Source organism: Petaurus breviceps, unplaced genomic scaffold (assembly GCF_028583685.1).
Source record: "Petaurus breviceps papuanus isolate PSGF00001 unplaced genomic scaffold, PetGlider_PUasm1.0 140, whole genome shotgun sequence".
Taxonomy (NCBI): Eukaryota; Metazoa; Chordata; class Mammalia; order Diprotodontia; family Petauridae; genus Petaurus; species Petaurus breviceps.
The window spans coordinates 44,523,445-44,549,643 of record NW_027185698.1 but is presented as its reverse complement, the minus strand read 5'-3'; the positions used below and the strand labels follow the sequence as shown (position 1 = coordinate 44,549,643).

General features: G+C 45.7%; 1 protein-coding gene across 9 annotated transcripts in view; it reads left to right on the top strand.

Moving 5' to 3' along the window:
• FGFR3 (fibroblast growth factor receptor 3) overlaps positions 1 to 26,199 on the top strand; it is a 95,036-nt gene that overhangs the window by 18,535 nt on the left and 50,302 nt on the right. For 8 of the 9 annotated variants that reach the window (XM_069071234.1, XM_069071226.1, XM_069071203.1 and 5 more), the window contains exons 3-4: positions 17,495 to 17,755; positions 23,959 to 24,012. In XM_069071234.1, coding sequence (XP_068927335.1) covers positions 17,495 to 17,755; positions 23,959 to 24,012 — 315 coding nt within the window. The remainder of the gene's footprint in view (positions 1 to 17,494; positions 17,756 to 23,958; positions 24,013 to 26,199) is intronic. The other variant, XM_069071239.1, reaches the window with a different exon arrangement.

Sequence of the window (26,199 nt, the reverse complement as noted above, 5' to 3'; positions counted from 1 at the left end):
CTTGTCCATGATCTCCCAACTGGAGAGTGTTAGAGTGGGTTTCAGACCTAGGGAGGGGAAGCAGTGAGGAGGAGATCACAGGCCCCAGAGTGGGCCACTTTAGTAACTACTCTAGCTTTGCCTTGGCTTTTCAGTTGACTCCAGAGAACATTTGAGAAGCACTTTCTATGTGCTGAGCTGGGCAAACTTAACAAGGGCTGGGGATGGGGGCAATGCAGAGGCTAGGTAAGATGCTCCCACCTGCTTTGTTGGAGTCTGGGCATGGTGATAACCAGGACCTTAAAGTGGCCCCTCCTGGATCTGAAGAGACCATCCAGTCCAGACATCTCATTTTACAGCTGGGGAAACTGAGGCCAAAGTGGGGGGAAGTGCTTTGCTCAAGGTCAGCCAGGTAAAGAAGAATTTTGAATGAGTCTGAGTAGCCGTTGGATGGGGCCAGTAGATGTGCCCAGGACAGTGTTTCCATAGCTAAAAGCCCCAGAGCCTTCTTTCTTGACTCTGAAACCATCAAAAACTAGCTACCCTAAAGAATGTTTACCCCTACCAAGGAAGAAGAGGTCCCTGACCCTTGTCTTCTTTCTGTGACTGTTTTCAAGACACTTCTTCTTGCCAACAGCTGATCCTCTTGTGGGTCATAGAATTCCAAGCTGGAAGGAGGACCTCAGAGAGAGTCCCCTTATTTTACAGAGAGGGAATCTGAGGCTCAAAACTCTCATAGATGGTAAACAGCAAAACCCAAGAGATGAAACAGGTCCTCTGCTTTCAGATGCGCCAGGAAGCAGTCAAATATTCTCTAACTCTATCCCAGGGTCCTTCTATCAGTCTGGAGTTTAGGTTCTGAAGGGGAGCCTGCCATCTGCTGATGGCTTAGTGTCTCCTCATGCAGAAACTGGGGGTGTCGGGGGTTACCTTCATTCGATTTGTTTTCTTTTTTGTTCCACACACACATACTCACACATATTCAGCTTTGCCAAGAGATAATGCGTTCTACTCCCCATTCTTGGCATTAACAAGGTCCATCCCCTCCCTCGGCCTCAGTTGCCAAACAAGGGATCATGGTCCTCTTAGAATTCATCATTAAAATGGAGATGCTGCCTGGTGATTCCAAATAGTTCTAAAGTACAGTCACAGGACCCGAGTTAAAATATCTGCTTTGCCACTTTCTGCCTGTATGCCCTGGTCAAGTTAAAGCATGCCGAGTCTCAGTTTCCTCATCTGTAAAATAGGGATAATAATAATACTACCTATATCACAAAGTTGAAAACCTTCTAGAAATTATAGGGATTGATTTTCTCTGCCCCATAAGTAGCCCTGCATGCCATAGAGGATGAATGAAATACCCATTGAATAATAAGCACAGAGATCAGTAGAACTCTCCTGGAGGCCGTCCCTGTAGGAATAAAGGGTTCTTTGGGGGCAGGTCCCCTTAGTGGGGAAGCTGATTCCCATCCTAGACTGTTGAAAGTTGCAGGGGACACCTCCATGGGGACATTTGAGTTGGAGAGGGCAGGGGGAGGGCTGGGCACTGCCTAGCCAGCCATAGGCTTGGTAATCGCCTCTCCTGCCCCATGCAGCCAGGCTGTAATGGGTTGTCCCAGGCACCAACAGCCCTGTCAGCAGATTGAAAATCCTCCCTTGGATGTGGGAAACTGCTGACTTTTTCAGGCTTCAGATGAATTCCTAGAGCTTAGCACCAAGAGCCTGAGGTCCCAAAGGGGAGGGCCAGAGAGGGCAGGGCAGGGCAGGGACTTAGTTGGGTCCTCAGTCTGCCATGACTTGGCACACTGGAAAGGGACCTCCATCGGGAGCCCAGGAACTTGGAGTCCAACCCAGCCCTTGGCTGACTGTGTGACCTTGGGCAAGTGACCCTCTCTGGGCCTTAATTTCCTTCTTTGTTAGATGAAGGGGTTAAACGGGCTGTTTTTTCAAAGGCCAGCTCAGCTCTGGTATTCTGCCGTTCTATAAAGTCTAAACCTTTACGCCTCAGTTTCCTCCCCTCTGAAATGGGGGAATAGCAGGGTTTAGGAGTAATCTAAGCCGGCCACACTTCAGCAAGCCTACGGTGAAGGATACTAAAAGGGAACCTGAAAGGTGATTTAGTACAAACTCTTCCTTTTACAGAGGAAGAAATTAAGGCCCAGTGACTAAAAAGGAAAAAAAAAAAAGTCTTGCCCAAGGTCATGGAGGGAGTTAGTGGTGGATCCAGAATCTGAACCCGGGTCCTCTGGTTTTCAAATCCATTGCTCCCTCTATGGTCCATTACGCAAAGGAGGGCGGAGAGAAGCCTCCTGATTCAGAGCTCTGGTTTTGTTTGATCCCTAGCCACCCTTATTCCTCAGATCTCACATTTTTAAAGGCATCTGATGGATGCCCAGACATGGCAAGTCTGCTTTTTTTTTTAAAGTACAAAGCTAACAGATCAAATGATCAAGAGTCCCAAAACCTAGGATCCTCCTGGGTTCTAAGACTTCACTAGTGTGCCCTGTGGTCTTGGGGGCACATCACAAACCACAAAGTATCCGAGCGGCAAGACCGGTGTTTCTTTTCATTCATAGACCACCTCTGTGTGAAGGGCAAGGGTTATTCCCATTTTACAGATGAGGAAACTGAGGCATAGACGGATGTGGCTTGTCCAAGGTTATAGAATATTGGAGCTGGAAGCGACCTTGGAAGTTTACCAATCCAAGCCATCCCTGCCTTTTATAAAGAAAGAGACAGGGGCCCGGAGAAGTTAGAGATTTGTTTAAGGTTATTCTTGGAGTTAAGTAATAGCACAAAGACTCAAACTCAGGTCCTCTGACCCCTGAGTCCAGTACTCTTTCTTCCCTACCACAAATTCCCTTTGCCTCTTCAGACCTCAGTTGTCCCATCTGTAAAATGGGGATGAAACATCCCTTGTCCTGCTTCTCTACCGACGCTGTTAGGAAGGAAATCCTTTTTGTGTTCCAGAAATGGAATCAGGGGGTCAATGTCATTTTATTAGCCTGGGCTGGGGTTCATGGGATCATATATCTAGAGTTGGCTGACACCTCAGGGACCATCCCTCTAATCCAAACCATTTTATAGAAAAGTGACTTGGCCAGGGTTGCTCAGGTTGGGGGGGGGGGAGGCTGATGGGACCCTGCCTACCTGGACCCTCTTCAGAACTGGGGTAACAGCTCCAGCCACGGCAGAGGGTTCATTAGCCTTCTGGGGAGCAGTTTCCACTTAGAAACTAGGACATTCGGAGTTGGAATGACAATTAACGTTCCCTGAATGTGGTCCCAGTTGGAGTCTAGGTTTTGAATAGAAAAGACCCTCCCCATTTGGGCCAGCGCTCCCTACTCTCCCTCCCCCCACTTTTCTGCTGCTTTGCCCAAACTTTGGCTCTGAGCTGAGCACTTCCGTTTTTAATTAGGCCCGGGCCCCAGTGTCCCCCCATTGTCCCAGGGGAAGAGGAGGAGGTGGGGTTTCTCCTTCTTGCCCCCCCTTCCACGCCGGGGTGTGGGGGGGGGAGCTCCCTTTCAGGACTTTCAGGATTAATGCCATTGTTCTGGGGGTATTTACGGCCAGCTGCCTGAATTAAGTGAAGATTAAGGGGAGGATGGGGGTGGGGAGTGGGGGGGGGGGAGACAGAGCTGTAGGCGGGGAAGATCCAGGGGAAGCAGAGGGTGGGAGAAGAGGGCTGAGAAGGGACCTGGCAGAGGTGGGTTTTACATTGGGGGTGTACCAAGCTCTCCTCACGCCTCCCTTCCCTTTCGTGAGGGATGCCCACTGTGCCGGGAGACCTGCTACAGCTTCCTTGTGAGACCCTAGACACATATTCTCCTTTCTTCGAGCCTCAGTTTCTTCTCAAAGATAAGGAGTAGATTCACTTCAGTTCAACCATTTGTTTCTGATACATATTGGTTGAAATTTTTAAAATTGATGCCTTTTTAAATTACTTTCATTTTCAAATAGACCCCCTATTAAAGGAGGGTGGGAGGAAGAGAACAGTTCATTCATCTGACAGAATATACAACATTCCCTACCCATAGTTCCCCACCTCCACAGTGAAGGGAAAGAGATTTTCTTAACCTCTCCTGGGTCATGCTTAATCATTAAAATTAGGGTTCAGTTTCAAATGATTGATCTTTTTGTTTACACGACTACAGTCCTTAACAACCATGTGCTAGTCAGGATGGGGACCCTGTGGCCCTCTGAGGTCCTCAAGCGCAGCCCTTTGAATCCAAACTTCACAGAACAAATCCCTTTAATAAAAACTGTGTTAGGTGATGGGTAGGCAAAGATAAAGACAGAGGGGGAGGACAGTCTCTACCATGTAAGAAACTTGCATTTTACTCTGAAATATAACCAGAAACACAGATAAATAAATACAAGAGAATTCCAGGCCAGAGAGAGTCCTGAAAAGGGAGGGGGGTGGGCTTCCCCAGAAAGACCAGGGTGTATCACTCAAGCTAAACCTTGAAGAAAGGTAGCCATTCCAATAGATGAAGGAATGCAATCCAGGCATAAGGGGATATGCCAAGATTTAGCAAGAGAAGACAAAAATGAAACCTAGAAATACCCGAGTCCCCTTTTTGTACATGTCTTGGTCAGTCAGTCTGTCATATATGAAATGCCTACTGTGTGCAGTATTTGGGTGAAGGTCGAGGGGTGGTTTTCTGATCTCAGGCTTGTTTCTAGCTGACTTTATATGTTGTAAGGCCTCCTCAGCTCATCCATTATCTGATTCCCAATTTAGTTAAATCTTTCAGCAAGTGTGAAACACCTGCTGCTGAACCCCACCCCCCACCCCCGGCACTAGGTGCCCTAGGGGCCAGGGAAAAGTAGAAGACCTCATGCCCGCTCGGCTGGAGTTCACAGCCTAATTGAATACATATACAAATGAATAGGGGATAAATTGTTCGGGTCTGTGTTGGCTCTGTGAGGGCTGGGAGCCCTGGAGACTGTGAGCTCTCCTGTGAGAGGGGGTCAGCCAAGCTCCTGGTGGGTGGGTAGATAAGGAAGGCCTCCCAGCTAATAGGATCATAGCTCTAAAGCCAGGCCAACTATGCCAATCTCCTCCTTTATGGAAGGGAAAAATGGGGGCCGGGGAGTGTAAGTCACACAGGTAATAAGTACTAAATGAAGAATTCGAACCCAGGGCTGTGACTCCTGCAAGCTCACTCCCCTGGGAAACCATTTTGAGATTCTCAGAAGACAATGCAAAATAGCCCAGAGTCTGATTCAGGAGCCATTGCTAATTGCTGATTCATACTTTGAAATGAACCTAATTTTATCAATTTTCCCTACTATTTCCTCTCCAGCATAGGCCTCGGTCCTTCCCCTTTAGCAAGATGGTCCTGGTAAATCACAACCTCCCCGCAAAAAGAAACCATTCCCTGGTAGCCACTGATTTACTGAATTTGGAATCTGGAGGGCATTGCCTGAGTAAGAACCCTGTCATTCACAACTTGCCTAGCACTGGGCAAGTCTCCCTCTCTGAGCCTTCCTTCTCTGCTCTGTAAAATGAGGGAGGTGAACCAAATCGGGGTTCCCAACCCAGAAACCAGGGGAGAGGAGCCTATTTACAGGGACTATTTAGTAAGTAACTTTACCCTTCTATTGAAATTAACTTATCTTTTTCTTTCTGTGCCCATACACAGAAACTCTAAAATTTATTTTACTGAATCCATCTCTGTTCTATTTCTTAGGTGCGTATTATAGTAGACTCCAGAATTTATTTCTTTTCTTACTGCCTAGAGCATACAGGACAGTATGGGACAGAAAAAATCTGGGAATTCTCAGACCAGATGGCCTATAAGACCCCTCCCAGCTCCAAAGTCTAGAATCCTCTGACCTCAGGGAAAGATAATGAGTTCTGTTTTGGACATGTTGCAGTCCCCAGCTACCTCTCGGGCACACAGTGACTAATCAGTGTTGCTTAATTGAATCGAATTGGTATTGGATTGTCCTGGCCATGCCTGCCTTGGTCCTTGGTGTCTAAGATTTTCTGCCTCTGCTCTGAAGGGTACATTGGCATGCACAGATTATCCAGCCTGTGGTTGGGTTTATTATGCATGATTATGCTTATTTGTTACCAGGAAAGGCTTTTTTCCCCCTGGAGTGATGCTTTAAAAAAAAGTGTCAATGAATCATTAAATATTACACAGAGAGAAGAAGTTCACATAGGGACACTGACAAGTATGGCAATGTTGGAATGACCACATTCGATTTCAGACATTACCAAATGGGGTGCCAAAACCAAGACACATGTGGATGGAGATCCGTAATTTCCTATGCAGTCCTTTTTTCCTATTCTTTGTGTAGGGAAAGGTTTGTGTTGGTGCTTGTCGAGTTCATAATAATGAGAACAACAACAAAAAAATTATAAAGAAAACCAAGCCCCTAAAATTAAGAAAATCTGTTACAGGGAAGCAGGGGCTGAACAAAGCCTTAGGTGACCAACAGGTACTTTATGACCAGTGTGTCCTGAGCTGTTGAGATCCTGGGGTCTATCACAGCTCACGGGGGTGAGAGGGGAAAGCTGAAATCACTCAACCAGAGAGCATTCCCCCAGCCCAATTTATATCTACAGCACCAAGGCATTCTATATGACCCTGGACAGCATCCTCAGCAACGCCCCTCCCTGCCTCCGTTTCTCTCCAGCATAGGGAGAAGGGGCTCCCCAGGGGTAAGGCAGGGAGGGAATCCTGTTTTCTCCTTGGCTGATAAGACCCAAAGCTAATTGCCAGGAGAAAGTGTGCTGAAAGGCGGGCTTTGGGGAGGGAGGGATGGAGAAGGGTTAATATTGCTCCTTGAATTGGGAATAAAGCTCCCCAGACTTCCCCTGCAGTCCTGAAGCCTGAGGGAGGTGACAGCTGATAGGTTACATCTGCTATTCGGTCCTGGGAGTCATTGGTCAATGACACTGGCCACCCAGAGCAATAAAATAAATAAATACAGTTAGTCCCCAAGGAAGGAAAAAAATGATGAATCTTCTTTTTATACACAAAGCATAATAAATGTGACCCAAGACTTAGAGTCCAATATAAGACACTTAAGAGGGTCACTAAGTCAGTCAGTAAACATTTTATTAAGTGCTTAATTTATGCCCAGCACTGGAGATTCAAAGAATGGCAAAAGACTGTCCCTGCCCTCAGGAAGCTCACAGTGTGAAGGACTCAATGTGTCCTTTATTTTAAAGTTTAAATATTTCATTTTTTCCAATCACACATAAAAATAATTTTTAATTCATTCTTTAAAATTTTGAATTCCAGATTCTCTCCCTCCCATCCTTTCTCCCTGGTAATCAATTAGATAAGGATTATACATGTTCGGTCATGCAAAACATATTTCCGTTTTAGCAGTTTTGCAGAAGAAAACACAGACAAAAAAAACCCACAAAAAATAAAGTAAAAAATGCATGATTCAATCTGCATTTGGACTCCATCAATTTTTTCTCTATACAGGGATGACATTTTTTATCATAAGTCCTCAGAATTGTCTTGGATCTTTGTATTGCTGAGAATAGCTAAGTCATTCATAGTTGATCATCATGTCATATTGAGGTTACTGTAAAAACTGTTCTGGGTTCTGCTCACTTCACTTTGCATCAGTTTATTTAAGTCTTTCCAGGTATTTCTGAAAGCATTCTGCTTTCATTTCTTATAGAATAATAGTATTGTATTACATTCATGTACCACAACTTGTTAAGCCATTGCCCGATTGGTGGGCATCCTCTCGATTTCCAGTTCTTTGGCCACCACAAAAAGAGCTTGCTATAAATACTTTTATAGATATAGGACCTTTTCCTTTTTATTTTTTAATCTCTGTGGGATACAGACCTAGTAGTAGAATTACTGGATACACGTGATTTTATAGTCCTTTAGGTAGAGTTCCAGATTTTTCTCTAGAGTGGTTGAACCAGTTCACAACTCCACCAACAGTGGAGACAAAACAATGTTTTGCCCAAGGTCATGCTTTAGTGTCCCAATTTTCCCACATTTGTCATTTTTCAATATTTGTCATTTTCCTTTTCTATCATATTAACCAATCTGTTAGGTGTGAGGTAGTACCTCAAAGTTGTTGTAATTTCTCTAATCAATAGTGATTTGGATCATTTTTTCATAAGCCTTTTATTTCTTCATCTGAAAACTGCCTGCTTATATTCTTTGATCATTTATCAATTGGGAAATGACTTGCATTCTTATAAATTTGACTCAGTTCTCTAAATAATTGAAAAATGAGGTCTTTATCAGAAAAAAGCTTGCTGTAAAATTTTTTTCAGTCAAGATTATTAAATGTGTATTTCCCTTCATCCTTCTTCCTCCGTTTATCCATTCTCTGTCCTTTATCCCTGATCCTCCTCAAAAGTGTTTTTCTTCTGACCACTTCCTCCCCCAGTCTTTTGGGCTGGAAAATTGATTCATCCCTTCCTTTTGTTGCTCTGCCACTCCCGAATTTGTTGTGAGGCATTATTTTAAAGTAGTTTGGGAGAGCTCTGCCTTTATTTCTCCATCTTGATTCCCCACCCCACCCCCACTCTAGCCAAGAGTCCTTTAAAGGAGGGGAGGAATTTATGTCAAATTACTTGCTTTCTCAAGGAGGGGGCGGAGAGAAGGGAGATATTTAGAATTCAAAATTTGAAAGAAAAAAAATTTAAAATGTTTGTTTACATGTAATTGAGAAAAAAAAACCTAAAATAAAAATTAAATATAAAAATAAGTCAGAGAGGGGAGGCTCCAGAACCCTGGTACCATCTCCAAAACCTGTGTGAGCTTTCTTTCAGTTCAGTTAGAGTTTAAACAAACAAAACCCTGAGCACAGCATCAAGGCACAGAAAAATGAGTAAGATACAGCGCCTTCCCACACCTTCCATACCTAGCAAAGAAAACCGAGGGATCTAAAAGCATCACACATGCTCCATTTTCTTATTACAGTATCTTGTGCTTAGTAGATGCACAATAATGACTTTCGTTTGGTAATTGTATTGACCCTCAAAGCATCCCAGTGAGGTCGATATGATGCAGGTTATTTTCATCCTTGTTTTCTAGATAAGAAAATTAAGGCTCCTAAGAGTTGCACTGTTTTGCCCAAGGTCATGAAGCTATGCAGTGTGGTCTGATGGAAAGAGCCTTTGGTGGTTGGGAGTCAGAGGCCCTGAGTGTAAATCTCGACCCTACCACTTTTTTTTGCTATGTGACCTTAGTCAAATCTCTTGTGCTCTCTGGGCTTCCTCATTTATTATAAAGCTTTAAATCTGGTTTCCCTCTGAAGTCTAGCATTCCTGCTGGTCATTGTTGTTCAGTCATTTTCAGTCATGTCTGACTCTGTGTGACCCCTTTTGGGGTTTTCTTGGCAAAGACACTGAGATGGTTTGCCATTTTCTTCTTCAGATCATTTTACAGATAAGGAAACTGAGGCAAACAGTGTTAAATGACTTGCCGAGGGTCACACAGCTAGTAAGTATCTGAAGCCAGATTTGAACTCAGGGAGGTGAGTCTTCCAGACTCCAGGGTCAGCACTCTATCCACAGAGTCACCTTAGCTGCCCTATTGGATTGAATTGAATTAAAATGACTTAAAAGAATTTTGCCACTAAACTTTGCCCTCCTCAGGAATGAAGGGTAAGAACGGGGGAGGGACTGGAGCCTAGTTGCCTGGGAATCCACCTATTGGAATGGCCTTCAAGTCAGGCCCCTAGGTATAAGAGGTGGAAAGAGCCCTGAGCCTTGAAGTCAGTGAGGCCTGCCTGGGTTTGGATCCTGGCATCCAAATAATCCTTGTTCTACAACTCAGCAGGTTTGTCCTAAGTAAAGAGGACACTTTGTAAACCTTGATAAGCCAGAGGAATGTGTGTCAGTGATAGTATTACTAGCTATGTGACTTTAGACCCACTTTCGGATCCTCAGTTTCCTCACCTGAAAATGGATGCAGAGCTGCTCCCACCTTAACCTCGCTCTCAGAAGAACAAGGGATGTGCATTTGGCTGGGGGGAGGGGGGGAACCTAAGCAGAATCCTAGAATCTCAGAATGGGATTTCCAAGGGGACCCTCAGCCCTCTAGTTCTGGGCAGAAATCCCCTCAGGGCCACATTCCAGACTGGTTATTTCTCCTCTACTTGGAGACCTCCAGCCATGGAAAGGGGGCACCAAGCTGCCTTAGGACATTTCTGGTTGTTATATTTACACTTTTCTATTTAAAACTTTCTGTGAAAATCCTGTGTATTCATCCCCTCACCCATTCATCATCCAGACATCCTTAAACACTCACCTTGCCCTGGGCCCTCAGCCTGCCTTTGCTAGTAAGGTTTGATGTTCCATAAAGTGAAGACACGATTCCCTCCCCTGACTCTCCCGGCACTCCCAGCCTAAACCTGACTTGGGTTAGGATTGGACCCTGCCCACAAGGAGGCTAAGATTCATTGAGCCCCTGTACTGGACACGGGCTATTGTCAGGGGGTGGCTATGGGACCTTGGGCACCAAGCTTCCCTGAGCTAGACATGTCTTTCCTCTTTGTTTGTAAGGGTGGGCCTTACTGCTTGTCCATGAGGGCCCTTTCAGCTCCAAACTGATTCTTTGATTTGATCGCACTTTGATTTGAGATTCTAGTTTGATAACTTTCAGCCACCTGGAGAAGAGGGGGAAGGGTACGAGATGGAATGGGTGACAGATGAGTTTTAGGAGCTGGCTATTCTATTGGTATTCTATTGGTATCTGGCTATTCATGTTAATGAATCCCTTTTCTGGGAAGAATTTGGGTCCAACCTTCTCATGTGATAAGAGGAGGATGCCAAGGTGCAGAAATGAAAGGTCCCTGACCAAGGTGACCCAACAAGCCTTGGCTTCTTTTCAGGACACCCCTTCCCTTTATAAAAAAGGGAAAGCAGTATGGACTGGACATTCAGCTGGTTGTAAGGAAATTAATATAGCTGAGTGATCAGTAACAACAGGAATGACTATGGCTCTATCCACTGAGATGCCTGGCATGTAATAGGTATTTAACCAAAAAAAAAAAAGTGTCAGTTGAGGTAGACTGAGCTCTCTGCTTCCTTGCTGAGAATCTTGCATACCTACTGATGGGTCGAAGATTCAGTCCTGAGGGGATGTGTGTGTGTAGGCTGGAGAATTCTTTAAAAAATAAAAATAAAAAACAGAACCTGTTTCCACAATGGTTGTTTTTCTGCCCCCCTTGAGAGCACTTTTACATATGTATACTGGGGCCTTTTCCCCAGCACAGGGAAAGGGCCTGTTGGGGTGGGGGCAGTTTTGTACTTTTTGTCCCCTTGGGACCTGATGCTTTGGAAACCTCTTTGGAATGGAACCTCTTTCTTAATTTTGCCAGGGGCCAGTGGATTCGGGGTCCTTGTGAATCCCTAATGGGCCTTTGATAAAAGGGGCAGGTTGGACTCCCGGAAGGAGGAGGAGGATGCCTAAGGTAGACCTGACACTCCCTCCTCGCCTCTTTGGGAATAAAATTTGGGATCTGGGCTTCCTCCTGGAAGGTCCCATAGAATATGCATTGTAATAAGAAGGCACAGATATTAATAGCACTTGGAGGTTTCTGAAGCTTTCCACACTATTCTGAGTGGTGGAAATGAACGAATGAGCATCTATTAAGTACTTACTGTGTACCAACCAGTGTGCTAAGTGCTGAGGATAGAAGAGATCACATGTATCTAATAGCACTTGGAGGTTTCTGAAGCTTTCCTCACAATTCGGTGTGGTAGGAACGAATGGATGAGCATCCATTAAGTGCCAACTGTGTGCCAAATGCTGGGATGGCTACATAAGCAAATACAGAAGCAAAAAAGGGGGGCCAGGCTAATGAAAAAAAACTATACTTAGGAGAGTGATAGGACAAGTATTTCTACCCTCTTTTAACAGGTAGGGAAACCGAGGCTCTTACAGGTTATGTCACAGAGCTAGGAATGGGGCTCCAGAATCCAGATCCAGTGGGTTTTTTTGGGGGGAGGGTCATCCCACTATACCACAGTGTCACCTACCAAGAAACTTTAAAATAACCTTTTTTTACCCAACCCCCTTCATATTGAAGAGAAAGAATGGAATTTGGAGTCTGAGAATGTGGGTTCTTGATACTAGTTTGTCTGCTTTGCCTGCCTTGTATGACTGTGGACATGTCATATAATTTACTGTCCTTCTGTAAAAATGATACCAGATGATAGCTCTGAGTCCTAAGATGCTCATATGTAGTGGCCAGTAATACTGACTGAGGGAGTCAGGAAGGCCTGGGCTCCAATTCTGCCTCCCATGCTTAATTGGCTGTGAGACCACGAGCTAGAAACTTTATCTCTCTTGGGTCTCATTTCTTTATCTGTAAAGTGGGGGGAGGGAGTGGAGGTCAGACTAGACAGCCTTTCCCATCCCTTTATTAAATCTAGGACCCCTTGATTTGCCTACCCAGCCAGAGACTGATCCTGTACTCAGACTATAACCTTGTCTCATCTAAATTTACCCTGTGGCCCTCCACTTGGCTCCTGGGGTCCCTTGCTCTTGTCTCTGTGGGTTCCTGGTTAACTAATTGTTGATCTAGAAGGTGCTGCCTGGAGTCATCAGACTGGGAGGGGAGGGTCATTGTGACTCTTTCATGGGTAATTTTAGCTTTGGAGTTCTTTTTTTGTTGGTTGGTTGGTTTTTTGGAGGCAATGGGTGAAGTGACTTGGGCAGGGTCACACAGCTATTAAGTGCCTGAGGTCAAATTTGAATTCAGGTCCACCTGACTCCAGGGCTGGTATTCCATTCTTGGTTCTTCTTGATGGTTTTTGTTTTGTTTTGCTTTCTGGTCTGGGGACCACCCCCACCCCCATAATAGGCAGTCCTGTAAAACCTAAAGACTCCTCAGTCATCTTTTTAAATGTGTAAAGTAAAAAGCTTGGATTACAAAGGAAACCAATTCTAGTGAAATAGAGTTGTCAGGATACTAATTTATTAAAGAAAGTTCACAGACAGCCAGTCTCCACCCCCACCCCCACATCCCCCAGTCTACAAGGTTTATAGGAGCAGTTTCATTATAACAATCCTATAAGCTCAACACTGCAAATCCCATCTCCCCCTCCTTTCAGATCTATAACTATAGACGCTTTCAGCACAGAAGCCAGCAAGACTTACTTATCACCCCCTTTCAGGTGAGAAGGGGGGTGACTTGGTCCTTGGCCCTGGGCTGGGATCAGAGCCCCGGCTCCAGGACTGATGGTGCAGTCCAGCTTCACGTCACTGGTCCAGCTTCCGAGGGCTCCCCAACACTTTGAGCAGGGAATCAGTAGGAGGTCCCAAGCAGCCTGGCCACTTGCCAGGAGTTGAGGCAGGAGCTGCCCCGGAGATTCCCAACTACCCCCTTCCCTTTCACTTACTCTCAGGAGCCTATAAAACCATCATTATCCTCAATTAATAGCAGAGGGCCCACAGGGAACTGCCCTCTGCACAAAACCACAGACCATGAAACTTGCCTCCAGTTCTAAAAGGTGTTTTATAGCAGGTTACTTCTCTGTCTCTCCCCAGCTCCAACTCTCCCCCCCTTTTATTTTAAATTAAGAATACCTCCGTGACTCAGAAAAGCCTGGTAGCTCCCACCTCCAACTTGGGATGGTTCTGAGTCAGAGCAGAGAGGTTTCCCAGGGAGCCCCCGCAGGCCCTGCAACCCACCCCTCCCGGCTGACTGGTGAGCACAGCCCCAGCAGGAGGCCCAGAAAATGCTCTCTCCTTAGGAGTGAAATTCCCACAGAGATACCTGGAAGGAGATCTAAGCCAGTACATCTCCCTGCAGGACGGATGTCTTTTCCTGGGGCTGCTGCCAACGCCCGGGGTGTTGTCTCTCTCCACACCCCGCTCCTCGAGTGGTGTGGCTGCCTGGGAATTAGGAGACCCAGCTTCTGTTCTGCTGTGCCGCCAGCCCTCCCCCATCTCCACCTCCTTTCAGCTCTGACTTTCTATAATCTGTATGTTCTAAATGGCCCAGGTCTGGGATGACTTACAGTCCTGACACTCCGTGTTCTAAGGGTCCTTCCAGCTCTAAATACTATCTCTATTAAAGGTCCTTTCCAGCCCCTGACATTCTGTGTTCTAAGGGTCCCTCCAGCCCTGACATTCTGTGTTCTAAGAGTGCCTCCAGCCCTGACATTCTGTGTTCTAAGGGTGCCTCCAGCCCCTGATATTCTGTGTTCTAAGGGTGCCTCCAGCCCTGACATTCTGTGTTCTAAGGGTCCCTCCAGCCCCTGACATTCTGTGTTCTACAGGTCCCTCCAGCCCTGACATTCTATATTCCAAAGGCCCTTCCAGATGTTCTGGGCTCTGAGGATCCTTCCAGCAGACTTGTTCCAATGAGTCCTGCCTCTGTATTCTTAGCCTGACCACCTCCACCCCCATTTGATATTTTTTGCTTCAAAGTTCTTTCTGCCTCTCACATTCTCAGGTTTATCCTTTAGTTTAGTTGTTTAATTGTCCACAGTGTGACCTTGGGTCAGTCCCTTCCCTTCCTTTAGAGCTTAGTTTCTAACTAAGGATTACGAACATTCTCTAAGCTTTGAATAGTAGAGGTGCATCAGGCACTGTACTGGAAGTCTTAGCTCATATATATGTCTCCTGGAATGTCAGAGCTAGATGTTAGCAGAGACTAGATTCTAATCAGTCAACATGTGATTGATTATTCTCTGTCCCAGGCACCTGGTATGCTAACGATGACACAGAATGTCAGAGCTAGAAGGGGCCTTAGCGATCCCCCTTAACAAACTTACAGAGGGGGAACCTGAGGCCAGAGGGGTATTGGAGGCGTTGGCCAGGGTCCCATTGCAAGTTCCACGGCCTGGAATCAGACTCCTGGAAGCTGCCAGGGACCCTGGAGACAATCTTAGCCCTTTATCTCATGGCAAACAAGTCCATCCCAGGCCCCTCCTCCCCATTGCCTGGGTGCAGCTGCAGACCTGTCCCAACCAGTCTAGTCCTATACATTCTTTGCTTTGTTTTCACCCCCAGCAATATAGTATTTTTAGCAACTGCTAAGAATCTTACCTTTTTTTTCCCCTCAAGGCAATTCCAAATGGTATCATAAGGCCCCAGAGCTCTAAGGCTACAGGTAGGCGTGCCTCCAAGTGATGACCTTTCCTCCAGGTGCCCCACCCCAGCCTGTAGCCTCTCCAGGAGGCAGGTCTTTCATCCTCAGGGTGTTGGAGGGGTATGATAAGGGGGCCCAGCGGGCCCCTTCTGGTTCCCAGGTTTTTTGGTTTTGTGATTCCATGGTGGGGGTACAAAGAATCCTGGATTTAGAATCAGAAGAATTAGATTTGAATCTTTGCCAACTCCAAGACCTTGCCCTTCCATGGGCCTCAGTTTCCCCAAGTGTGAAATGAAGGAATGGAAGTACCTATGCCTTCCGAGGTTCTTTCCAATTCAAGACCCCATGACCTCAACATGGGATGGAGACTGAGCTGGGGAGTTTGGGCAGCAGCTTTAGTGCCTGAGTCATTCTAGGGCTGGTGGTCATGGGATTTGTCTTGGCTTGTATCTTTCTGTGGTCTTTTTAGCCCTGTTATACTTCATTAGGGTTTTTTCCCAGAGGACCCCATGCCCCTGCTGATGGCTCACACCCTTATATACACCAGCTGAAGTTTCAGTAAAGGTTTGTGAAATGCCTGCACTGATCACTGAGCACTGTGATGGGCACTGTGGGGTGAGGAGAGATTCAGAGTTTGGCTGAGACCACCTCCAGAAAGGAGAGCAGGGATACTATGGGGAGATAAACCAGGGTGTGATGGTAAATGTTTAACCACTGGTTGGGGGGAGGGAAAGGGGGGAATGTATACACACTTAATCTGCCGCTTTTTAGATTTTCTCCATCACTTTAAGTCTAGACAAACAACAAAGCAATTCATTGAGCCCTGATTTTGTAGCCTAGCCTTCTGAGGCAGCTCTGGCATACCTCCACAGATAAGACATAAACACAGAGAGCACTTAGCACCATGCACACAGTAGGCACTATATAAATGCTTATTCTCCCCCTTTCCTCCCTATTATTCTATGCAAAATGTTTGGTGATGTCTGAGAAGGAGGAGAAAGGATGTTCTTGATAGCACCTTCAGATTGTTTTTGGAGGATGTGACATTTGAGTTGGACCTTAAAAGATAGGTTGGAATTCAGCAAGGGCATTCTGGGCATAGTGGACATAAGCAAAGGCATGCAAAGGTTGGAGGGACATGGTTGTCTGGTTTGATTAGAGCATGAAGTACCTGGTGCTGAGTAATACACACTTATAAAGCACCTACTGTTTGCTTGGTACTTGGGATGAAAGGACAAAAAGAAGACAGTCTTGGAGTTTACTTTTGATCAGAAAAGACAGGCTATGCAAAATAAGTACACTATTAGTATTAAAAACCAAGAAAGACCATCTTTGTTTTGTCCAAGGAACCATCTCCTGGTTGGGTTCATTTCGGTATGTCCACAGCATTCAGCGTGGGACTGTTTTCCAAAGTCTGCATAGGATAGCCCTGAATATTGTTTGGCAAACTGGGTGGGTAAAATTGGCCTGCGAACCTTGTTGGGGATTAAATGAGTAATAATATCTGGTGAGGTCAGTAGACAGAGGAGGAAGAGGAGGGAGGAAAATGGAATTTTCAGTTCCTGAGGTCTGGCTTCCTTCCTTAATATCCCTAGCTATTTTCTCCCAAATCGTAGAGTTGTAAGAAACCTTATAGATCATCTGGTCCAACCTCCCTTTTTACAGATGGAGAAACTGAGGGCCAGAGACATGAAGTGGTTTGCTTGATTATATATAGGTAGTCATTTTTTTTTTGGATAATAAAAATGCGCTTTTCTCTCCCTCCCTTATTAGAAAAAAGAAAAATAAAATGCTTCTAATAAATATGCGTAGTCAAGCAAAACAATTTCCTGTGTTGTCTGTGTCCCAAAAATATGTGTTTCATTTCTGTATGCTGAGTCCATCACTTCCTTCAGGAGGTGGGTCTCATGCTTTATTATCAACCCATAGTAGCTGGTTATTGCTTTGACCAGAGTTGTTGTCTTTACAGTGTTGTCATTGAATTCATTATTTTAATGGTTCTGCTCCTTCCACTCTGCATCAGTTTTATATGTCTTCCAGAGTTTCTCTGGAAAGTCTTCTTTCCATCATTTAACAAGCATTTATTCAGCATCTAATTTATACTATGTACTCAGGGTACAAAGATAAAATCAATCGACAAGCATTTATTCAGTATCATGTTAGGCACCGTCTACAAAGACCAAATGAAGCAGGTCCTGCCCTCAAGAAGCTTACAGTCTACTGGAAGACAATGTGTGTGTGTGTATGTGTATAGAAACAAAAGAAATTTAGGATAATTTGGGTGGAAGACACTAGCAACTGAAGGAAAGGACATTCCCCATTCAGAAAAGGCTTCCTTTCACAGAGGAGGAAGTATGTGAACTGAGTCTTAAGGGATGAAGGAAGGTTCTGTGCTCCAGAAATGGCAGACACTCAGCTTGCTTTCATCCTCTGAATGGCCACCTTGCTTCTCCTTCCCCTGCAGAGCCGTTGAGGAGTGAGCTCAGGACCCAGGAGGAGTTGGTCTTCTCAAGTGGGGAGAGCATTGAGCTCCGATGCGAGGCCCAAGACTCATCCATGCTGTCCTGGTTCAAGGATGGTATGGCCATCTTCCCCACCAACAGGACCCACATTGGGCCCGACCTGCTGAAGATTATCAATGTGTCTTATGATGACTCTGGGGTCTACACCTGCCAGCAGAAGCATTCCCGCGAGGTTCTCTGCAACTTTACCATCCGAGTGACCGGTGAGTGAGTCAGCCCCAGATCTCTTAGAGACTCTCATGTCCCCTGAGCCATCTGAGGCCATCTGTGTGGGGGGGCTTCAAGAGAGGAGGTTCTGGTCATCCTGTCTTCAGGGAAGGCTAAAGCTGGACTCCAGTCCCCACTCCATCATCAACCAGCTTAATGACCAGTGTCATTAAGCAAGCCAGTGTCAGAGCTGGGAGGACCTCAGAGGGCACCCAGAATACAGTGGCCTAAACATGTGGTAGCCACGTAACTTCTTGCAGGACCTTCCTTCACCCCTTCATCCTTGTGCTAGGAAGCCAACTCCCTTGAGGCATTCAAGTCTACTTTTAGACCACTGACTTTCTGTTCAGTCCAAAAAATGCCACTAACACGTGCCCATATTACTAGTTCCATCTGTCTTTGAAGAAAGGGGGTAGTAAGGGTGGTGATAAGCATTTATGAATGTTCTTCAGCCACTGTGCTGAGCCCTTTACAGTTCTCATCTCACAACCCCAAGAGGTAGGTACCATTATTATCCCCATTTTTGCAGTTGAGGAAACTGAGGCCAAATGTTAAATGACTTGCCAGGGTCACACAGTTGGGAAGTGTCTGAGGCAGGATTCTAACTGGGGGTTTCCTGATTCCAAATCCCCAGCTTCACTGAGCTGTCTCAGGTCATACATGACTGAGCCCGGAATTTAATCCAGATTGGACCTTGGACTCCAAATCCATGGCCCTGTTTCCCTATGCTACACTACTTCATTTTCATTTGAAGACAATTGTCATTACATCTGATGTAATAATACTTCAGTGACACAATCTCATCCCATCTCTGACTCTGTTTCCTCATCTAGTAAAGGGAAAGAATCATTATTATGATTACATGAATTACACTGTTATGATACATGAATCCAGCACAGTCATAAACACATGAATCATGGTATATTTATGCTTTAAGGCTTGAGAAAGTGTTTTCCCCACACTGTGAGGCAGGTAGGTGTGTAAACCCTATTTTACAGAGGAGGAGATGAAGGCTTGCCTCTGGTCACAAAGCTAGTTATAGCTGAGCTGAGATTTAAACTTTGGTCTCTTAACCCCAATTCCCAGAGCTGTTTTTTCCTCTGCTGCTTCTCTCCCCTCTTCCTTCATGGAAATTGCTGATATACTCAAATAAAAGAATGTGGATGAAAAGTGTTTTTTTTAAGTGCTGTAAGTTAATATTAATAATTACTTCAGAAAGAGGACCACACTCAGAGTCCAGAGCCCTGGGCTCTTGGTTCAGTAGGTAGTGCTAGCTAGCTGTGTGACCTTGGACTTGTAAACAGAACCAGTGTCAGTTTCTTCATTTGTCAGACGAGGATAGGAATGCCTATCCGGTCTCCTTAATTTAGGGGTATTTGTAATGAGAAAATGAGCTATCACAAATGACTATCTCATTTATAGAGTTATTGGATATCTGAGCTTGGAAGGACCTTAGCGAAGAAAGCTTGGAGCTAGAAGGTTCCTTAGAGATTGTCTCTGTCCAATCTCCCCATTTTACAGAAAGAACCTGAGACCCTGATTGGGGGAAGGGGGACTTGCCCAAAGTCAGAAACAACAAATCAAGGTTAGAATGTGTTGTTACATTACCTTCAATGATGCGTAGATTGTTCTCCTAACCATTGAACCATCCCTGGGAATAAAGAATGAAAGGAAAGAAAGTGAGAATAGAAATTTAGCAGAATCAGCCAGTTGCCATCCAACTGGTTCAACACCAGTGAAGTTTCCCAGGGCTGCGAAGGATGAGGGAGGTGGATTCTTGTGATACCCCAAGAAACCGAAAGCATCCCTCCATCCCTCCCTTCATTCCTGTCCCTCAGGCCTCCGGCTCTTCCCCTTACCTGATAACATAACTGGAAACCTCTGTGGTTCACTTCCATTCTGCCCATAGATTAGAAATCCCATCTGTTCCAAGCAAGCCAAGCCCATCTTCAGCCACATCTGCTTTGCATCGAGCTCCTGCGAAGGCCTGGCCAGACATTTCAAGGTTATGTCAATTAAATGGTTAAGAGAGGAATTAAATTCCCACAGGGCCGTTTAAATTGGCACAGTTATTAAGACGGGAGAGCTTCAGGATGTGTCCTAGGAGGAGCTGGCCAGGAGAGGTGTCTGTCCCTTTGGGGAAGGCCAGCTCACAGGCCCCGACCTCAGACATGATTACCCTCACAGAATCTCAGAGCTTCATGGCTTGAACGTGGGCTTCTAGGTCAACAGAATAAATGGTTTGTACTGCCTGAATTTGAAACCCTCCTGTGACAGGGAGCCCTCTGCCTTTGATAGGACAGCTCAGATTGTCTGGGGGGAGGGACTGCATTAAGAAGTGTCTTAGAGTGAGGACACCTGGGCCATTCCTGGGGGTAGCAGCCAGCTAGCCTAAGGGGCTGGTAAAGTGAAAATTTTTAAAGGAACCCTAAGTCTCTCTTCTTCCTCTTCTCCCCTCCCTGTACTCCCTCCACCTCCATTTTTTCCCCCACGGCTAATACCAGCCCCAACATAAATAGGTAATTTGAACTTCTTTCCTGGTGGTCCTGGCTCATGCCTTTCCATCCCCCCACCCCCATTTGATTCTGCCCAGTTCTCTGTCCTGTGCCAGGGCTGTGTCTAGAGAGAGCATGGGAAGGAGCTCCAAGGGGGCCCCCAACAGTAGCAGCAAGAATGCCCCCAACAGTAGCAGCAAGAATTGGGAAGCTCTCACTTTGTCTTCCCTAATCTTCTGCTTGTAATCCTACATTCCTACATGGCCCAGAGGAAAGGGTACCAGACCTGGGGTGAGGAGACCCCTGTATGCACTGAGGCTCTGCCACTAATTTGCTGTGTGACTTAGAGAAAAGTCTTTACCTTTCTATGCCTCATTTTCCCTATCTACAAAAGGATAATATCAGCTGCCTGGCCTGTTTCCCAGGAATCATAAGGACCAGGAACCATGTGGTAATAGTTGCAGAGAACAGCAAAGTAGCATGGTGGAGAGAGCACTGGGTTGGGAACCAGAGGACCCGGTTTCAAATTTTGGCTTAGCCAAATTTTGCTTGTGACCATAGCAAATCTTGGCCTCATTTTCCTTATCTATAAAATAGAGCTTGGACTCGATGACTTCCAAGGTCATTGGCTCTTAACTCTTTGGTCCCTTTTTTTTAATCTAGATTTATGACCCTCTGGTTCTAAAAAGTATTTTAACAAAAATGCCCCCCAATATGCCCAGAAATGTAAGATGGCCAAGAGGGGCCTTCCCAGGACACCCTGGGTGGTAGGGATGTTCTAGGAGTGGTTTATGGAAGCTTCTGGATAAGAGAGACACAGGTGAGAGGGAAGGGGTGACCTGTGATCTGCGTGGCCCTGGTGGGGGCCCTGGCCCTCTAGAATCACAGCAAGGCAGCAGCAGCCTCAGAGAAGCCAAGGCCCCAAGTGCACTGGGGCCTCTTATCTTAGCCCAAAGGCTCAGGCATCTTGTTTCCTTCCAGTTCAGCCAAGGCAGAAACAGTGGCTGGTTTTGAAATGTGAATGGGTCCACAGTCATGGGTCCAGACACCCACTCTGTGATTGACCTGACCAGACTGATTCTATACCAGGGGTGTCAAACAGAAACCGGGGGCCACTCATTGGTACATTCAGATGCCTTCAGATTGCACATCGACTAAGATTTAAAATGCAATATTTCTCTTTTATTGAATTTTTACGTATTTTGTGAAATGTTAGCCAATCCCATTTTAATGGGGCTCAGGTCACGTTCATGTGTGTTGTAGGCCACATTCAGTGGGGTCTTTGATTGACACTTCTGGTCTAGAGGAGGAGGTGAGGGTGTGAATGGCTCACTGCTGCTCATCCCCATTGCTGGAGACAGAACAAAGTCCATCTTCTCCTAATGGGAGTAAAGGGGGTATGTCATCTTGGTATAAGAGAAGCATGTTTATCATCCACTGAGCAGGGGCTCGGTGCCTGCCTCACCTGTAAACTTGGCATTGTCAGGGTTGGGAGAGGGAGGCTTTTCCCATGATCCTGAGCATGGGAGTGTTCCCCTGTTGTCTGGGGAATACACCCCCTTTGTAATGGCTCACAGCATTCAGAGACCAAAGGGAGCTTCCAGGTGACCCTCAGAAGAGCTTGGCACATAGTAGGTTCTTAATATATATTGGTTGATTGATTGATTGAAGTGACTTGCCCAAGGTAACAGAGCTAGAAAATAATAGAGATGAGATTCAAACCCAGGTGCTCTCCTCACTCAGGTTCTGGTGTCCTGTTTAGTACAGGGCCTTAGCAATGAGGATGAGCCCAGAGAGGACCCAGTCTGCAAAGAACAACAGAACCAGTTCTCCTCTCACCCCTAAGATGACAAGGTCCCACCTCAGGCAAGCCGCTGTGGGGAGGGCAGTGAAGAGGAAAGGACAGAATCGGGGAGGGGACCCTTTAAAGTTAAAGAAGTTGACTTTACCCTGCCTCCCTCCTCACCTGCCAGACTTCTGGGTCCAATGACTTGGGATGGCCGTGTCTTCTCTCAATACTCTTCTGACCCTGCTCAGGAAGGGAACTGCTATCCCCAATCTCCTAGTTGGGAAAGCTGGCAGGAATTCAGGATGACTTTGCCCAGCCATAGGGGTCAGTTAATCTGAGCCCTTAGCACCAGGGCCTGTGCCCTGACTTAAAAGCCATGGCTGGAGGGGATCATAAATTTAGGGCTTACAAGGCTCTCCCCTCCAAGCCCTTCATTTTATGGAAAAGTTAAGTAACTGGCCTAGAATAGCCCAGGTGGTAGCTGGCAGGATGAGAATTCAGAACCAGAGCTTCTGACTCAAAATCCAGCCATCCTTTCCACTGACCCACAAAGATCTTTGTAATCTGTGGTAGTCCCAGTGCAAGGAAAAGAGGGCTAATCTTAAAATCAGGGGATCTGGTTCAAGTCCTGACCCTGACACATATTAGCTATGTGACCCTGAGTAAATCATTCCCCTCATCTGAGACTCAGTGTTTTTATCTATACAGTAATGTCACTGCCTGTCTTATAGGATTATTGTACTGGGGAAAGTACTGTAACAATTTTGGAGTGTTCTAAAAACATCACTGACTACTATTATTTTTTTCAATGATTTTTTTAAAAATTTGTTGAGCATTTATAAATCTACAGTGTTTGGAGACCAGTGTTTGGAGATCAGACAGGACCCCTGCCCTCAGAGCTTACACAGATAACTATAATTCACAGTTCTAAGTGACAGAGCAGTAGAGAGAAACAAGCAAAGGGAAGGTTCTCTCAGGTGGGTGGGCTTCCTGGAGGGAGCAACCATTTTGAGCTGGCCTTTAAGGGAACAAAAGAGATTAATTAGCCAGGGGAAGAAAGGGAAGGTGGAAGGTACTCCAAGGCCTAGGTAGGGTAGGTACAGAGGCCCAATCAATTCACTGCATAGAGAGTTATTCCAGTTTGGGACTGAGGCATAGTATGTGTGGAAGGGAGAACTCTTTTCACTAGTTTGTGGTGGGCTTTGAATGCTAGGGGGCAGTTGAGAGCCATGGAAGATTTTTGAGCAAAGCAGTAACATCTTCAGATAATAAAATGGTGAGATAAATGAAGACAGAGACAAGCAGACCTGTTAAGAGGCTATTAAAGCAGAAAGACTGCCATTTTGAATGTGTGAAGGACACCACATAGACAGGATTCTCCTTATCTGCCTAGGGACTTTCTGATCATAATGACACTGAATGCTTTCAAAACACAGTTATGCATCTTTACTCATCATTCCTAACAACCACCCAGCAATAGATGGGACCTGTGTTGTGAATACAGCTCCCCATCCCAGAAGATATGTCATCAGAGGCTGAGTGAAGACATTCACACTCACTTCTTTCCCCCTCTTTAAAAAGGTCTACAAGGGATTCCTGCCCTTACAAGGAGGCTGGACTGTCCGTCTCCTCAGACACTCAGTCTATCAGTGACCTTGTCCAAGACCCCTGTTTTCTGGGTATTCAGAGAGGAGGCTGTGCTTCCTGTTGGACAGATAAGGGGCTACTTTGTAAAGGGGTGGGGGACTTGATATGCACACGAACAAGAAATGGGTGTGAAGTTTATCTTGTCGGGTTTGGGGATAGCTCCTAACCCTGGCTAATCCAGGCTAGACTCCCTCTCAGACCTGGAGTGATGAATGCTTTCTCCTCCTCTCCCTACCCCTCCTTCCCCACCTTTTTTCTATTTTCCAAGAGTCTCCATCCTCTGGTGATGATGAAGATGATGAGGATGAAGGAGAAGATGCAGGTAAGGACTTGGGGTCCTTTTTTCTCTTTTTGAGGGGTGGGAGAGTTCAATGGGTGCTTTATTAAGATGGAGGCTGAAATAGGGGGTTACACATTCACTCTGAGAGCAGTCTCTGGCCTTGCCATTCCTTGGGAGTACGTGGGAAGACTCATTAAATTGCTGAAGAGAGCATAATGTGATTATCCGGCCAGATGCATCTTTAATTTCTGTCCATGGGCTTGCTCCAGACCTGGGTCCTATCAGACCCAGCAGAGAGCTTGGATCACCCACCCCAAGTGGAGTAAATCCTTCCCTCCCCACTCTGCCCTGTTCCCTTCTTACCTCCAGATAACTGACCAGGAGAGTGCACAGTAAAGTCTCATAGATCACGTGAGATTAGGAGCAAGAATGTGCCTTCTGAACTTTCCCCCATTTTGGGTGAATCAGTACTTTGCCCTCTCTGGGCCTCATTTCATCTCTAGAATGGAGGTGCTAATGATTTCACTGTTTCACAAAGTTTTGGTTAGGAAAGTGCTTTGTACACCCTAAAACACTGTAGAAATGTGAATTATTATATCAAGGATAAGTAACTTAACAATAATGGATATTTCTGTAAGGTTTGCAGAGCATGTTACAAATATCAGCACCACAATCCTGGCAGGTAATAGGTGCTTTTATTATCCCCATTTTTACAGATGAGGAAACTGAGGCTAAGAGATGTTAAGGAATTTGCCCAGGTCCACACAGCTAGTAGAGTGCCTAGAGCAGGATTTGAACCCAGGTTTTCCAGACTCCAAATCTAGTACCCAGAATGCCATGGTACTTTTCAATATCCCTTACTCAGGTCACCTAGCCCTGTCCTTCATTTTACAGTCTAGAAGGAGGGAGAATGAAAAATGATGGTGGGTGGCACCCTGCGGTCTCACACTCATCTCTGTTCTGTCCATCCATGCTGGCCTGGTGTGTCTGCCCCACCCTTCAGCCTCCAGCCTTCAGGTCTTTGTCCATAGAATTACACCTGAGATGCACAAACCGGTCAGATGATTTGATCACGCAGACAATAAGTGCCTCAGGTGAAATGTGCTTGTTTTTTAAATTTTTTAGCATTTTTATTTAAAGTTTTGAGTTCCAAGTTCTATCCCTTCCCTCTTCCCTCCCAGAGACAGGAAGCAAACAGATACAGGTTATACGTGTGTAATCATATCGAACATTTCCATATTAGTCATATCATAAAAGAATACTTGAATAAAAGTAAAAACAAAAAGAAAGAAAGAAATGAAAAATGCCATTTTTTTCAATCCAATCAGTCTGGATTCAATCAGTATCAGTTCTTTCTCTGGAGGTGGATAGTATGCTTCCTCATTAGTCTTTTGTGATTGTCTTGGATCATTGTATTGCTGAGAATAGCTAAGTTATTCACAATTCTGCATCAAACAATATTGCTGTTCTCCAGTGGAATTTGAAACTAGATCTTCCTTACTCAGACTCCAGGGCTCGGTACACTATACCACCTCTTCCAGGAAGCCTGCCATGATTCTCTTTCCCCCATCCCCATTGGTAATGACCTCCTTTGGACCTCATAGAGTGACTTGTTTCCCCTTTCCAATGTAGTTAGCCAAGGAAATGATAAAGCATACTGGGAAAGGCACAGGTCATAAGACTGGGTTTCTAACCCAGCTCAAATATTTACTTGCTTTGTGATAATAGGAAAATTAGACAAAGCTTCTCTGAGCTCCCCATTCATAACATGAGGGCGATCATAACTGTCCTTCCTGCTTCATCGGATTTGAGGATAAGGTTCTGTATGTAAACCTTAAAGCTCTCTGGAAATGTGCTAGGTGTTGTCAATGGTCAGACTAGACTATGAAGGGCAAGGGCCATGTCTTCTCTAAACTCAGTATCTCCCTAGCTTTAGGTGGCCCATCAGCATTTTTTCCAGTAGCACTTGTTGAAATGGAGCCAAGCAGCCACCCAAATACAGCTATGGCATGAAAAATGAGGGGCTCTAAACGACAGTCCAGGGAGAGGGTCCCCAGAGAGGCCCCTCCTTGTGGAAAAGCTTTGTGGACCTTCCCCTGTGGGCTTCCTGAGGTCAGGAACTCTATGTCTTCCTACCCTAGTGCTTTGGGGCCAGGCCGGCCTGTCCAGACCCAGGAGCCCACTCTCATCAGATTGCCAGCAATGATCTTGGCTTGGGTGGTTTTTTGT